The sequence below is a fragment of the Mastigoproctus giganteus genome, chromosome 6 (assembly GCF_048544385.1).
Source record: "Mastigoproctus giganteus isolate SK-2022 chromosome 6, ASM4854438v1, whole genome shotgun sequence".
Lineage (NCBI taxonomy): Eukaryota > Metazoa > Arthropoda > Arachnida > Uropygi > Thelyphonidae > Mastigoproctus > Mastigoproctus giganteus.
Window position 1 is genome coordinate 153,294,425 of NC_143580.1, and position 17,030 is coordinate 153,311,454.

The window sequence follows — 17,030 nt, forward strand, 5'->3', positions numbered from 1 at the left end:
TGTCCATCACCTCTAAGAATTTGTCTAGTTCTTCCTTAAAATTATTCAGACTTTAATGGAAGTGGCTGTGGATTCTGTATTATGGCCATAATACAGATACATGCTTTTACTCTGGGTGTATCACAGACAGAGTAAAAGCATGGAAAAGTAATCTTGTCCCACCTATTAATGTTGACTAATTTTTCAACCTGTCAGGACCCTCTTTCACTGTATATCCTCTCTCTCAAACCAGCTTGTTGACCTCTCTCCCACCTATTAATCTTAATTAATTTCCAACCAATTTAGGATCATTTTTGTTATCCTTTAGAGATCCTCTCTGTCCTCTTAACCAGCTTGTTAATCTTAGCTAATTTTTCAACCAATTAAAGATCCATTTATCTATAGTGTATACACAGTCCACTAAAAATATTATGACCACTTAACATTCACAACATCCTTCTTTTTTCCGCCAGTGCTGGTGCTGCTGCACAGCAAGGCATTGGCTCTGTTGCAGGAAGAATGTTCTACCAAGTTGTGAGTATTGCATCCAATAGATCTGTGATAATCTGCAGCGGAGGATAAAAATTGGCAGATCTGTCAATCCATATAATCCCAGAGATGTTCTGTGGAATTCATATCTGGTAAATTCAGCAGCCAAGGTAGTACTTGGAAGTTTTCATTGAACTACTTTCAAACAATGCTTCCCATATGTCAGGGCACGTTTTCCTGCTGGGACACACTTGTGCTATTCAGGACAACAGCTGCCATTTAGGGGTATACCTGATCATCGAAGATAGATAGCCAGGTTTTAGTATTTTGTAGTCCATATTTGAAATCCACGGGATAACATCCTTTGCCCATGTCAGTCAAATAGTAATCTTTGTATGTACCACATGCCAAGAATCTACTTTATCACATTTAGTGGTTCTCACTGCGACACATGTGCCACACTGTGAGTAGGAACTGCTGATTCCTAAAACACAATGGAGGTCATAATGTTTTGACTGGACTGTGTGTATATGACCCTTACTTCTTAAGCTAATTGTATGTATTAGTCTTGTTTAGTATTAGCATTGAAAAGGCCAAATGATACAAGGAAATGATCTTTATTTGCATCAGCCAAAAAATAAAATAATAATAACAGCCAAAACAGAATATTCATATTATTCCTATTCTCACATGGTAACTTTTTTGTTATTTGGTTTTTTTTTTAGGAGCATTAGCAACTAAGGCCATATTGCTCGGGGATATGCGGTGGTCATTTGCTGAATGACCTTTCAGCATCCTCCGTATTTGGTGGTGACGGGTTCGAACCCCGGTCTAATCAAGAAGCGTGTGCTACGCACTGCTGCTCCTTCCCACCTGGCTACGGAGGCGCCTCACATGGTAACTATCCACTACTGCTTTGAACTTAGTCAAACTTGTTGCCTTTGCCAGATTGGTACACAACTTATTCCATTGTTCAACAACCCTCTGCCCATAACTGAACTTCATCCACTCTTTTGTTATTCTCGAAGATTTTTATATTTGTGCCCTCTGCTTCTTGTCTCACCTGTGTGTGTGTGTGTGTGTGTGTGTGTGTGTGTGTGTGTGTGTGTGTGTGTGTGTGTGTGTGTGTGTGTGAGAGAGAGAGAGAGAGAGAGAGAGAGAGAGAGAGAGAGAAAGAATTCATTTATTCATTTTACTAGATTCCTTCAGCACCTTATACACAAATGGATCTCTCCTTAGATGTCTAGTTGTCAAACTTTACAGTCCACAACTTCTGAGCTCTTCTTCATATGTGCATTGATTTGCACTCATTATAGTTTGAGCCCGTAACCACCAAATACAGAGGATGCAGAAAGGTCAGGGAATGACCACCGCATATCCCCGAAGCAATATGGCCTTAGTTGCTAATGCTCCTAAAAACCAAATAACAACAGCACTCATTACCTGGTCATCCTTGTTTGAACCCTTTGTGTGTGTGTGTGTGTGTGTGTGTGTGTGTGTGTGTGTGTGTGTGTGTGTGTGTGTGTGTGTGTGTGTGTGTGTGTGTTAGGTGTAGTCTCTAGTCCTAAATATAATATTCCAAATCCTGTCTAACTGTTATGTTGTTTTGTGTGTGTGTTAGGTGTAGTCTAGTCCTAAATACAATATTCCAAATCTTGTCTAACTATTATGTTGTATAGAGGAGTAATGACATTCTTTTTCCTGCTAGTAAGGTCTTATAATTCATGGAGTTGGAAAATTTCATGTCTGATTGAATCATAACATTTGTCTTTTTCATCTTGAATCACTTAGTTCTCCTCTATCCACCTTGTATGTGACTCCAAGGATATCTGTTCCACAAATGGTACCTTACATTTAGAAGCATTAAACCTTATTTGCCATTTTTTAGACCATATATGCAACTGATCCTAGACATGAGATATATGCAACTGATCCTAGACATGTGATATATGCAACTGATCCTAGACATTTGATACTAGACATTTTTATTGAATGTTCCTCTCTTACTTTTATCTGCAAGTCTGGCTGACCTGTAAATATCATATCACCTGTATTTTGGTGATATGATATGTTCTTCTTCTTTAAGAGGGTTGTGAACTTATTGGGTTTTGGTAGAATATTTTCCTCTGCCATCAGAAGAAAATATTCTAAATTATGTATAATGAGAGAGATGATCTACTTCGGGTTGGCGAATGTTTGAGTTCCCCCTCACCAACACAAGGACCTAAGATGTCACTGGGAAGAGGGTGCCCTGGGTAAAAGAAAGGACCATGATGATGAATTTACTAAGACATATTTTACTTGTGTGCAATGTACAATTTATTGCATCCCTTACAGTGGAGGTAGCAAACAGGATAGAGGATCTATGGCCATAAGTGTTTTGAACGCGGAGGGAGGGGATGTCTTTACCTTGTTCTGCTGATGTTGTGATCCTTGATAAACATTATACAGCTATTTAACATTTCTTTATTTTCCATGATCAGAATATCACACAGTATCACTCCTTTCTGCAGCAAATCACTTGTTCAGTATCTTATCTCTGTGCTGTTGGACCATGTAATATTATTCAGATGTGCTTGACATTTGTACGTAAACTGAGTGGTGCCCAGTGAGACAACTGTATTTAAAGCCACCTATATATATGCCTGTTTGAATGATCCACATTTATGCTCATTTGAATTTGTATCATTTACTTTAATGTTTGTCCACTAGCATAATTAAAGTTTAAAATTACTAGCATAATTAATACATTAATGTTTGTCCACTAGCATAATTTATAGGCATAGTATGCATGTAAATTATGCTAGACTCTTTAGTTACCTCAGCAATTATGAAAACATTCGAAACCAGCTTGACCCCCAATTAATGTCTTTAACATTAAGTCTGAAAACATACTGAGTGGGACAAAAATTAACTAACAGTAATAATTTATTTTTTTAAAATTATTTTTTTAAAGTTTCAGTTCTGTTGGTGACTAATAGAAATTGAACACATTTATTGAGCCATAAGGCTGGTCTGAAAACACACCTGTCTGTAGATGGTAACACTTTCTTTATTTGGAGGTCACCAAGTTGAAAATGAATTTTTTAAATTAGAACGTTCTGTATTCATATTTTTATAGTAAATAAGTGAAGATATTCTCCAAAAATATTGATTTGTTATATGGCTCAGAAGACAAAAGGCTATTACTAAGAAAAGGCACTGATAATGTGACAAGCAATAGGATAAACAGGATTGCTCTTTGGTGGTTGATTGCTTTGTTTTGATGGATTTTTTTGTCATCAACTACTTTGGTTTTAGTGTACATCACTAAAACTAAATGTATAGATGTAATATATAAGATATTTATTATATATTACATCTATACAAGGATAGAAATCAGGCAAATTTGTATGTAGTGTGGACTGTAAACCCCCGAATGAATTGAAGGGAGTAGTTCCTCTTCTGAGATTGGCCAAATACAATCACACCTGAAGGGGCTTTTTAAGAATTTTACCATTCCAGTATGGGACTTGAATCAGACCTCTTCAAATGAGGGCCCCGAGTGCCAAGCGATATTAGTTACCACAGTGCCTTTTGGTACGCTTTGCTGTAAAGACGTTTCTCCTGAGTTTAGCAAGTCTGTTAACTCTTGAGTATTATAATTAAATAGATCTATTCAAATTATATAACCTAGAAAATTCTTTAACCTCCTTTTTTATTTTTAATTAATACTGGCCTTCTCTTTGCTTGGGTCACTAGGTGGAACCACTCTTGCCTCCATGTGGCAGGGCTTGTAACCTTGGAGAAAAAGATAATCTCCCAGGGCCAAAAAGAGCATGTCATGAGTAAGTCAAACTCTGACTTATCTAGGCTGCCAGAGGCACCCCAGACATCAAAAAAGAAAGATAGTTCTATTGCAGGAACTTCAAAACACCAGAAAACTGGTTCTAAAATCTATCCTACTCCAACTTTCCCGATTATGCACTCAACTGGTGAAAATGCATTTGGCAAACTCTCACCATTTAGAGTACAAAAGGAATTAGAAAGTAGAGCTGGAGCTCTGAAGTCTGTAAAAAGACTTAGATCAGAAGATATTCTGATCGAGACCTCTAATGTCACAGTTACTAGAATACCAGTAACTGTGACACCCCATAGATCACTGAACACCTCTAAAGGAGCGATCTCTGACTGGGATTTACTAGATGTGTCTGAAAAGGAGATGCTTGAAGAACTTAAAGAAGGAGTTACACAAGTCAAGAGAATTTCCACCAGAAAAGATGGAGTTCTGACTCCTACACGAAATCTCATTTTGACCTTTAATACAGCACATCACCCAACATCTATTAAGGCCGGATATCTGGTCTGTAATGTCAGACCATATATTCCAAACCTGCTACGGTGTTTCTGATGTCAGAAGTACAGACGTTCCCAGACAGCTTGCTGGGGAACCCCTGCTTGTGCAAAGTGCGGGTCAGTTGAACATGACTGCGAAGCTGTACTGCACCTCAACCAGTATGCTCAAACTGCAAAAAAGATCATCCCGCTTATGCTAGAATGTGCAATCGCTGGAAAACTGAGAAACTTATTCAGAAATATAAAACCCATCATAATGTGTCCTATCAAGAAGCAAAGCGAATCATCTCACCACCACCAACTCTTGCAAACAGATCTACGTATGCTCAAATCACCAAAAAATTCCAATCATGAGTAAGTGACTTACTCATCAAACCGTATTGCAAACTGTGAACTAACAGTACCCCCAAAAGAGTCTTTCTTGAAGTATTTAAAATCACTGTACAGTGCAACTCAGGCAGTCAATACGCAATTTCTATACCATTTGAAAATCTCCACTCCCCGGACCAAGGATGCAAACAAAAATAAATCATAATTTCTGGTCACCGACAGGAAATGGATACTAAAGAAAAACCCACAGATGACCCTGTCCTACAAATTTTTGTTGAAGAAGACACGGATACAGAAAGGCCTTACTTTCCAAAGAAAGATAAAAACAAGAGTGAAAAACAGAGAACTTGAGCACCAGAAAATGCTCGGAAAGTCTAACGAGAGATGAACACTGAACACAATAATTCAGTGCAATTGTTGTGGTTTCCGTGCCATTATTAATGATCTATATGACCTTACCTCTAAATGCACACCAATATGTCTCTGCCTCCAAGAGACTTATTTCAAACCTCAAGACACACCAAAACTGTCTTATTATAATATCTTTAGAAAAGAGAGAACTGATCAAAATACTGCACATGGTGGTGTTCCTATCAAACAGATCTTATTGAACTCTCCCCTTGAGTTAATAGCAGTCCGTGCAGCTACTGACATCTATATTACAGTCTGCTCCTTATACGTTCCACCAATTCCATGCAGCAAAATGATCTAAACAACCTCATAGCGCAACTCCCCACACCTTTCCTCATTCTGGAAAGCTTAAATGGTCATCTCACACTATGGGGTAACAACAACATCTATCAAAGAGAAAAACTAATTGAACAATGTTTAGACGATAACAACCTTTTTCTTCTAAATTATGGGCCACCTACTTATTTTCACCTTCCTTCCTCAACAAATACTGCAATAGACTTGTCTATCTATTCAGCAACTTTATATTCTACTATAAAGTGGACGATAAACAATGATCCACTGCATAGCAATCATTTCCTATAACAGTTGAATTACTGAATAAGCCCTCTTATCATCTTACTAGAATTCCACAGTGGTGCATTGATAAAGCAGACTGGGAGATGTAAAAAAAAAAAAAAAAAAAAAGCTAAATTGGACCCTGAAGTTATCCAAAAATCCCCAACCAAGGAAGCGGTTGAGTATGTCACAAAAAACTATATTACATGCAGTAGGAAAAGTTATACCAAAATCCTCTTCAAAATTACTGGTACACTTAAAAATCTGTTGGAGTGACAAATGCCATGCAGCAAAAAAAAAAAAAGACCAAAATAAAGCTTGGAATACTTTTCGGCACAATCCAACTACAGCTGATCTCATTCAGTATGAATAAATAAATATAAATAAATAAATAAGATCTTTATTGTACTGAACTCGCTAGAGCAAGAGTGAGGTTTGTTAGATGCAGTAATAAAAAGGCTGCTTGGATCCGCTTCACTTCAACCATCAATCAAGCAGCTCCCACACACAAAATTTGGAAAACAGCAGTAATAAAAAGTATGCTTGGATCCGCTTCACTTCAACCATCAATCAAGCAACTCCCACACATAAAATTTGGAAAACAATCAGAAAAATGAGTGGTAAATATCAAATGACACCCCTGCCTATCATGAAATGGAGAGGGCAGAACATTGCTGACCCTACCAAAATTGCCAATATACTAGGGGAAACTTTTGCCAAAACATCAGCAACAGAAAATTACATACCAACCTTCAGAAGATTCAAAGCAAATTCAGAAAAACAAAAGTTAAACGTTTTTCTTAAAAAGCAGAAGAACAATACAACTTACCATTTACTGTCTATGAACTACATAGAGCCTTGTCAACATCTAGGTGTAGCGCTTTAGAACCAGATAATATCAATTATTCGATGGTACAGGAACTAGGTGCTGAATCATTGCAGTCTGATCTATTCAGTAGACTACCTGGAAGATACATTCCCTAAACAATGGCATCATGCTACAGTCCTTGCATTCCTTAAGCCATGTAAAGACCCAACAAATCCCACTTACTATAGACCTATCACCTTGACCAGTTGCCTTTGCAAAATTCTCGAAGAGATGGTGAACCGTCTACCAATATGGTACCTTGAAAATTTCAATCTCATACATTCCGCACAATTCGGCATTTGACAAAACAGATCAACACTAGATATACTAGTAAGACTAGAGAATTCCATTTGGAATGCATTCCTTAATCAGAACAATATGTAATGGTTTGCTTTGACATCAGTAAGGCCTACGATTCCATGTGGAAGTATGGAATACTCTGCGAATTACATCGCCATGGACTTTGGGGTCATCTCCTGATTTTCATATGGAACTTCCTATACAAGCGAACATTCCAGGTTTGATTTAAAACTCCGCTGTCTGAACTATTTTTTAAAGAAGAAGGAGTTCCCCATGGCTCTGTACTCAGTGCTACAGTCTTTATAATTGCAATAAACACTGTTGCTGAACAACTTCCAAACACTATCGATACGGCACTGTTTGTAGATGACCTTAGTATTTCTCGTAATGCGAAAAACATGAATACTGTCGAGAGACAGTTACAAGGGGCAATAAATAAGATCAGTACATGGGCACAAACCAATGGTTTTTCAACTTTCTCCTCAAAAAATGTTGTGCATCCAATTTTGCCGACAATGTAAACTGCACCCACATCTGGAACTACAACTGAATGGACAACCAATAACAGTTCAGCCCCAGCATATGATTCTTAGAAATCACCTTATATCATAAATTTACCTTCCTGGAACATTTTAAAAGACTAAGAACATCTTGCCAACAAAAAGTAAAACATCATCCGGGTTATCTCAGCAACAAAGTAGGGAGCTGATCGTTTTACCTTATTATGGCTATACAAAGCTTTAAAAGATCAAAATTTGATTATGGAGCACCACTGTATGGCTCAGCGAGACCTATTGTCCGCTGGATTGATCCTCTTCATCATAGTGCAATATGCATTGCTCTAGGAGCATATCGCACATCTCCAATACATAAATATATACGCTGAAGCTCACGAACCTCCTCTCTCCATCAGAAGGAGATATAACATTATATCTCATTATGCATATAACATTAGATCTATGCCTGAACACCCAAACTGGGAAATAAACATAGCAGGTTATACCAAAACTGCTCTACTGCTAACCGACCGTTAAGTATAAGAATAAAACATCTTCTAGAAGAACTTAATGTGACTTTTGATAATATCACAAATACCCCTCCACAGAGCATTACTCCACCTTCATGTGATTTATACCTTCATAAATAGGATAAATCTGCACTACATAAAGAAAATTTCTTGCAACTGTACCATGCAGTAGTGGAGCAGTTTCCAAACTTCATTATAGTTCATATAGATGGATCAAAGAATGATGCCCATGTTGGAATTGCCACAGTTTTTCCGAACATCACATTGGCCTACCGACTGCCACATGAGTTCGGTATATTTTCTGTCGAATTAATGGCAATTCAGATTGCACTGAAGTATATTTAGTCCTCTAATATTGAAAAACAGTATAATTTTCTCTGATTCTCTAAGTGCACTTCAAGCCCTGGAAAACACCATGAATATCACTCACCCAGTCGTGAAAGAAATAACAAACTCTTTATATACCTTATCTAAGCTTGGAAGAACCATACATTTCTGTTGGATCCCACAACATATGGCAATTCCAGGAAATGAATTAGCAGACAATGTTGCAAAAACGGCTGACTTACCACCCGATGACCAGTGGAAAGTTCCACATAAAAATTATAGACGAATAATACAGGAAAAATGCATGTTCCAGTGGCTATTAGCATGGCAACACCAACTTAAATATAAGCTTCGAAGTATCAAGCCACATCTTGAGCAGTGACCTTCAAGCTTCAGTCCAATTCGACAGACTAGCTTGTCTGCGAATAGGTCACACTAATATTACTCATGGTTATCTTTTAAAAGGGAAGATTCACCCTCAGTGTCATCACTGTAAAACAGTGCTTACAGTGAAGCATATCCTTGTGGAATGCACAAAATTTGTAATAGAATGCCAGGATCTCTTCACTCCAGCCACAACAGAAGATCCACTAACACTTCTTCACTTTTGGGCAATAAAACAAATGTCTCAAAGATTTTTACCTTTCTCAAAGCGATCAATGTATACCACCTCCTTTAGATTCGAAAACCAGTTTTCTGACTCTCGTTCTGTAATGAAATAGCATACATACTATCATATGTATGGCACACTATGGCCATAGATGCTGATGTGCCTGAAAAATTCCCAAACAAACAAATCTTCAGATGAGTGGCAAACTCCCTATGCTGTCACAAGAAGACTTGGGAGTGCCCATGGATGTGTTGCACTTGCACTTGTACTTGTAAGTATAAATCTTTGCCAAAGACAATTTTTTGTCTAAAAAAGGTAATGTATGATAAAAGATAATAATGCATTAAGTATTAACAAGTATTGATCATCTGACTGTTCATATATATTATGTGAATCAATTTTTCAAATGAATTTAGAAAATTTTTAAAATTTTTTTAAAGATACTTAAATCAATGCCTAAGCCAGAAGATTTGAAGAAAAGATCCAGAATAACAGAAGAAGGACAAAATGTCAAGAGAATTAAAATAGAGGTAAATTTAGTGAAATCAATCACAGATAGCTTTTTTTTTAAATCTTTATTGTACTTCTTTTTCAGTCAAGCATAAGGTTTAATTTTTTTTCTGTCTGTTTTCCTTTTATGTTTTTCACACTCTGTATGTTTTAATAGTGCAGTATTTTTAACCCATTCGGTTGTGTAAGGTCATTTGACTCCTTTTGCCTTTTCACCCTAATCAGTAGATGTTTGTTGAAGGGTGAAAATATGCTATAAAGTTGACATTAATTCTCCATATGATTTCATGCAATAGCCAGTGAGTTAAGAGAAGTTATATTAGTACATTGAAATAACAGTTTATCCAGCGACCCAAATCATTCTCTCCCCCCCCCATCTCGCATGCACTCACTGATGCACTCACTTTTTTAAATTTTTTTTTTACGAAAACCCCAAACACGAGAGGTATTAGAACCTATAGTACTAAGTACCGTGCTTGGGTTGAAGGTTGAGAAGACGAAAGAAGATATTTGTTGACCTTATACTTGAACTTCTGTAGACTGTAATTTTCAGGAAATACATATGAAAGAAGGTTGTTCCATAAAACAGCTGTTGAATGAATAAATGAGGAAGATGAAAAGTTGGTTCTGTGAGTTTGAATTTGGACAGTACATGGATGTTGGTTGGTGAAGGCATGTGTTCGGACTGTTTTGAAAGAGAGAGCGGGAATTGTAGAAGCCAATTCAGAAGAACAGTGCCAAGTATCTGTAGAAAAGGCGTGCAGCAGAAACAGTATGTCTATGAGACAACGGAGCAACATGGCCTTAGTTGCTAATGCTCCTAAAAACCAAATAACAAACAAACAATCTATGAGACAGCGAGTGGAGAGACTCTGTTAGAGATGAGTCATTAATTAACCTAACTGCTCTCTTCTGAATGGAATCTAGCAACCTGAGAGAGGTTTTGGGGGCACCGCCACAGAACAGTATTCTATGGTAGGGCGGATTTGTGATTTGTACAGAGTGAACAGCTGTTTGGAAGAAAAGTAACACAGAGAGCAAAAGAGAAAACCAAGTTTTTTAGATGCAGAGGAAGCAATATGTGTAATGTGCTTGTGCCAGGAGAGAAGTCAGGGTAATCGCCAAAAGAGATATATCATTTTGCCTAGAAATCGGAGTGTCACCAAAGATAAGCATAGAAGCAGAAGAATCCTTTTTGTGAGATATAAGACAAGGCTGAGTTTTAGAAGGATTGAAATCAACTAAGTTCTCTTTTCCCCACTGGAGATTTACCTGGAGATCGCATGTAAGGAATTGGTAGTGGATATTCGAGAAGTTGAAGCTGATTGAGCAGGGCAAGGTTTCTCAAAATGGAAAGTGGAATGCAATTTGCTATTGTCAGCAAGACTGTGGATAGGATTTCCTGTCAATGGAAGAAAGTCATTAATATACAAGAGGAAAAGAGTGGAGAAGTTAGAAGACAGAGAGCCATCTACCATCACACTCAGTGAGCGGTCAGAGAGAAAACTGGATAACCAATTACAAAAAAAAAAAAAACAGTTTGCAAACCATAAGATGGAAGCTTGTTTAGAAGACCTTTATGCCAAACATGATCAAAAGCCTTTGAGATGTCAAGAGCAACTACTTGTGTTTCACTGAACCTTTCCATCGAATTAGTCCATAAATTGGTAACATAAGCCAGAATATCACCAGTGGATTGACATTAATAGAATCCATACTGGCGATCGTTGATCAGATGGAAGGATTCTAGGTAGTTTGAGTTGGTGGTTAATTGAGTTTGGGTTGGTGGTTAATTGATTTCAAATGAGTGGCAAACTTTAGAAAGAGTACAATTCTCCATTACTTTAGAAAGAGTACAAGTAATTGCAATGACGATAATTGGATGAGAGGAATTTGTCACCTTTTTTGGAGCTGGCTGGATATGCGCAGATTTCCAAGCAGAAGGAAAAACACCTTTGGAATAAGTGGTTTTGAAAACAAGTGGAGAAATGCCATCAGGACCTGGAGCTTTCTTAGCATTAAGATTCTTCAAAATCCTTCTGACAACCATTTGATGGAAGACCACAGGAGGCATTGAATAGAGCGTGTTGGGAATGGCAAGAGGTGTTTTACCAAGATCAATAATACATGAGTTGGAAGAAAAATGGGATGCCAGTAGGTCAGCTTTATCCTTGGCTGAAGTGACAGTAGAACCATTTGGTTTTGACAGAGGTGGGAGCAGAGATGGGCAAAAGTTACAGACAATAGCTTTAGCAAGAGACCAGAATGCTTGGCTACCATTAGGGCAAGAAGCAAGTTTTCTACTCTTAGCCTGTTCAAAATCTAGTTTGGACTGATTAATAACTGCTTTACAATTGTTTTGAGCTTTGGTGTAGGCAGAAAATGAAACTGAAGAATTGGAAACAAGCCACAGTGTGCTTGTGCATGGGGGTTATACCTAGGATTAGTAACAGTTCCACCATTGTGAAGGTGCAAGTCTTATAATGGTATTAATAAAACATGAAAATAGATATAGTAGCACTCAGTGCAAATGCAGCCGGTAGACTTGACATTTTTAAAAAGGTCTTAGTTAAAATTATCACTAATCAGTACCAGCAATTGGTAGTACAACTACTTAGTATCAGTTCTTATTTTAGATAGTATACAGTCACTTTCTATTAATGTTAATGATAGGTCAAAGTAGAACTGTGTTTGATATGTCCCAAACCCAACCAGGCAAGGTAAGGAAGTCATATGCTGAAGACTCTGCAATGGGAATAAAGTCCTATTAGTCACAGTCCATTATAAAACCATGCATTAGAAGCTGATGGAATAATATCACTCAAATGCAGTCTCTCAAATGCCTTGAGAGACAAACCAACAATAACTTAGACCTCAAGCAGTTTTCAAGTCAGTGTAGTAGAGATCAGCATCAATGAGCAGCCCGTAGCAATGCAAAACAAGCAAAAATCAATGTATTTGTGTTACTGAACCATAAGACACAACATTGGATCTTACAAGTATATAATCTGATCTTGGCATTAAAGCCGCCACCTAATTTGTAGATAACAATTGACATATTATGTACATATATACATGCCGACCGTGAGAAAATAGCCAGGGCCGAAATTGCTTCCTCGCAATTTCATTTAATTATCAACTTACTTACAGTAATTACCATAAAAGTTGCAACAATGTTAAACACGTAATCAAACTCAGCAAATCCATTTTCATCCGAAGGAGAAGCTTTTTACTTATTCTTAGTGGATACCACCACCCAAAAATGGGTGGTGGTGGTGGTCGTATCTTTACCACCAGGGAGCAGCCATCACCTGAACAACTGCTGCCCAGTGCCCATCCTTGGTGTGTGGCACCAGACCTGTTTCCTGTATTTTATTGCATCCACTGGAGGTAGTGCAAAACCAGTGTATGTATTGGCCCTGTACCCAGGTTGCCCATTCCTGAATACTGCACTATCTTAACTACAGGTCTTTTCCACTGTTTGTGCATTGGTGCCAAAATTCTGGATGCCAGCAAAATCCTGTACCCATGCTGCCCAGTCCTGGATACCAGCAAAATAAATAAATTAATTAATAAAAAAAAAAAATTATAAAATAAAAATAAAATAAAATAAATATTGCACAAGTACAACACTCCATAACTACGTACTAAAATAATTCAAAAATTAGACATTTTTTCAAAGAAATCCAACACTTCAAAAAAAAAAAAAAAAACTGAAAGCACAAACATAATATAAACTTATTCTACTAGAACCTGCTATTCCACTAGGAAACACTTACTATGAAACTCTTTCCTTTTAGGAGTTTATTGTCAGGGATTTTTTTACCACTCTCTGTATGCAACCTAGGAACTCTAGACAGCAAGGGGGAGAAAGTACCAATCTCATCTTCCTTTCCCCCCTCATTGAATTGATATTTCCTTTTATTATCCATACCTCAAAAATCCAGGTGAAATTATCACTTCAAGTTATTAACTCTCATCTTCTCTCAAATTAGAATGCACGCTCAGCTTAAAGCTGCAACTGCAACGAATAACAATATTCAACCGGCGGCCACACTGCACTAGTGCACTGTTAACACACTGTAATTCCAACACAATTCAAATAATGCAAATATTAGTATTAAACTCAACTGAGACAGTTAATTCAGAATGGTTTAAGAATGCACACAATTAATTAAAAAACAAACAAATGGCAATAATACAGACAATACTTGACAGAGCTACAACACACATGTCTTCCCTCTACCTAGCCTCATTCCTACAGAAGAGACATATATATGTATATTCATGTCGTTGGTGGCTCCTAGGCTTCTGCCCATCTCCACTCTGTAATTTGATGTACTCTGCAAGGGACAGTGTACTCTTTAATTTGATGTAAAACTTCTGCAAGGGGCCTGAAAAGTGTGAAATGCAAGAGTGTTAGTAAAGTGTAATATGTTGCACTTGTTAGTCAGGTCTCTTCGCCACCAGGGAGCAGTCACCATATGGGCAAATGCTCCCTGGTGCCCGACCCTGTCATGAGCAGCCAGGCCTTAATCTGCTATTCTGTCTGTATGACTAGCACCCACCAGAAGAAGTTCAGGCCTGGTGAGTGCCAGCTAGGGTAATCAACCATCCCGAATTTTGCGGGACATCCCTATTTTCTGCTCTCTATAGAGGTGTCCCGAAACAACCCTAAACCCTGGATGGTATGCCATTTGTCCCGATTTATCACATAACTTATAACATCATACTAAAATTCATTAACTAGCATAATGTGAATGTGTATTATTATTATTATTATTATTATTACTAGCCATATAGTGCAAGAAAGCCTGAGGCTTATGGTGCACCAGCCAAAAAAAAAAAAAAAAAAAAAAAACACTGGACAGTACTTGTACGTTAATTTAATACCCTTTGATTTACAATAAATACTACGAAAAAGAGTGAAACATATCATTTTCCTCAAGAATGGGAACTAGAATACTTTTTTGTAATGATAAAAGAAAAATGTTGTTGTTTGATTTGCAATGCTACCGTGGCCATACCCAAAAAAGGAAATTTAGAAAGGCACTTCAATGCACTCCATGGTGAATACTAATCGAATTTTCTGCCTAATAATGACCTTAGAAAAAATAAATGAAAAGAACTTAAATCCAGATTATTCGCACAACAAAATTTCTTCATTACACCTAATTTACAATCTAAAGCAGTAACTGTAGCATCATTTAAAGTGAGTCATCTTCTTGCAAAAAAATGCAAATCATTTTCTGATGGTCAATTCATCAAAGATGCATTTTTAGAAATAACAGATTCTCTTTTTGAAAATTTTAAGAACAAAAATGAAATTAAAAGTGCTCTTCAAGACCTGAAATTATCTCTAAATACTGTGATGTGACGAAAAAAATGAGTATAAATGTGAGCAAACAATTGCATGCTCATATTGCTAATTGTGTGCTCTTTTCTTTACAACTGGATGAATCTACAGACGTCAGTGATACAGCTCAATTGCTCATTTTTATTTTTCTAGGTTTCGATGATTCTGTCACTAGAGGAACTGCTGGGTATGGTTTTGTTAAAAGAAAAAATACTAGAGGTCTTGATATATTTAACGCATTCAAAAATTTTATTGAAAAAATTAAATTCCCACTATTTAAGCTCGTATCAACAACAACAGATGGAGCTAAAGCAATGATGGGCATCTTAACAGATTCATTGCATTGTGCCAAAGGATGAAGTCTCAGGTTGTTTGAGTTACCACTATATTATATTTTGCAAGCTAACATGTGTTAGCCAGCAAAAGATTAAATACCAAAAGTGTTATGGACATTGCTTTCAAAATTCTGAATTCCATCAGAGAACAATCTCTTCAAAGGAGACTTGTCAAAATGAAACTCAATGAAAATGAACCAGATCTGATATTACACATAGATGTGAGGTGGCTGAGTCAGAGTAAGTCTCTATAGAGATTTCGAAATTTGCTGAATAAAATTAAAATATTTGTTGATCAAACTTTTTTTGGGGAGATGATTATCAGCAGCTACAAGATACAGAGTGGTTGTGTGATCTGGTTTTTTTGGCAGATTTTACCAGTAAATTAAGTGATCTGAATTTGAAATTACAAGGAAAAAATAAAAATGTGGGTGACATGATTAGTAGCATTTTTGCTTAAAAATTCGATCATTTTGCAAATATGCAAGATCATTTTGCAAAAATATCCTGTTTTTGAATTTAATAGTGAGAAATATGTTTCTGAAATTGAGAAAGTTGTGGATGATTTTAAAACCAGATTCAATGATTTTAAAACAATTGAAGACATTGTTCAATATATTTCTTATCCATTTAATGTCGACTTAGATATGAAACAAATTTCAGAAAAAATCGTTGAGATTTTTCACATGGAGAAAATATTACTTGAAAATAAAATTATTACATTGCGAAACGATATCTTCCTAAATCCAGATCATCAGAAAAGGACTTGTGGAAATATGTTTGCTGAGAAAAGTACCCGAATGTAAAAAAAATGCAGCGAACTTTTAAATTGCTGTTTTGGTTCCACATATCTATGTGAATCAGCCTTTTTGTATTTGAAATAAAGATGAAGAATTGCTCTACTCTTATGGACTTGCATACAGAAGATTCTTTACTGTTGGCCTTATCACAGTATATCCCCGATTTTGAAAGCTTGGCAGATGACATGAAGACACAAACTTCACAAATTAAAAATTTAAATATGTATGAATTTAAAATAAGAATTCTGAATTGTATTTAATTTTAAAATTTATAAACAACATTTTTTGATATGTGTTGATTAACTTTATTAAACATGTGCAATGAAATTCTTGAGATGGTAGATCGTGGAACATTTTGAAGAAAAAAAAGTAGATCGCATCACAAATTAAGTTGGCCTAAGAGGGATACATGTACATAAATTTATTTATTATTTTTTTTTTAATTATTTCAAGCATGTTTCATAAACATGTCTATTTGAATATGAATTATCTATCAATTGGTATTACTGTTTCTCATCTATGTTTCTAAGCAGTTTGAACATACAATTGTACATTTCTACAATTGCAGAAATGTACAATTTACTAAGCAATGTACTAAGTAATTGCAGAAATGTACAATTACAGTTCATAGTAGATGGCAGCACAAAAACAGATTTTAAAATAGGAGGAGAAGATTGCTTGTAAAAAAACTATTCTTGTCTGATTTTGGCTTACCAAAAGCCAAAATTCTCTGGAATTCAAGTCCAGAAGTTGATGAAATTGAACCAAGTGATAAATAAATGTAGAAAAAAAAAA

General features: G+C 36.4%; 1 protein-coding gene across 1 annotated transcript in view; it reads left to right on the forward strand.

Moving 5' to 3' along the window:
* The window catches only part of Sym (symplekin scaffold protein), a 662,620-nt gene that overhangs the window by 193,049 nt on the left and 452,541 nt on the right, over positions 1 to 17,030 (forward strand). The window contains exon 11 of the mRNA XM_090376545.1: positions 9,675 to 9,764. Coding sequence (XP_090232671.1) covers positions 9,675 to 9,764 — 90 coding nt within the window. The remainder of the gene's footprint in view (positions 1 to 9,674; positions 9,765 to 17,030) is intronic.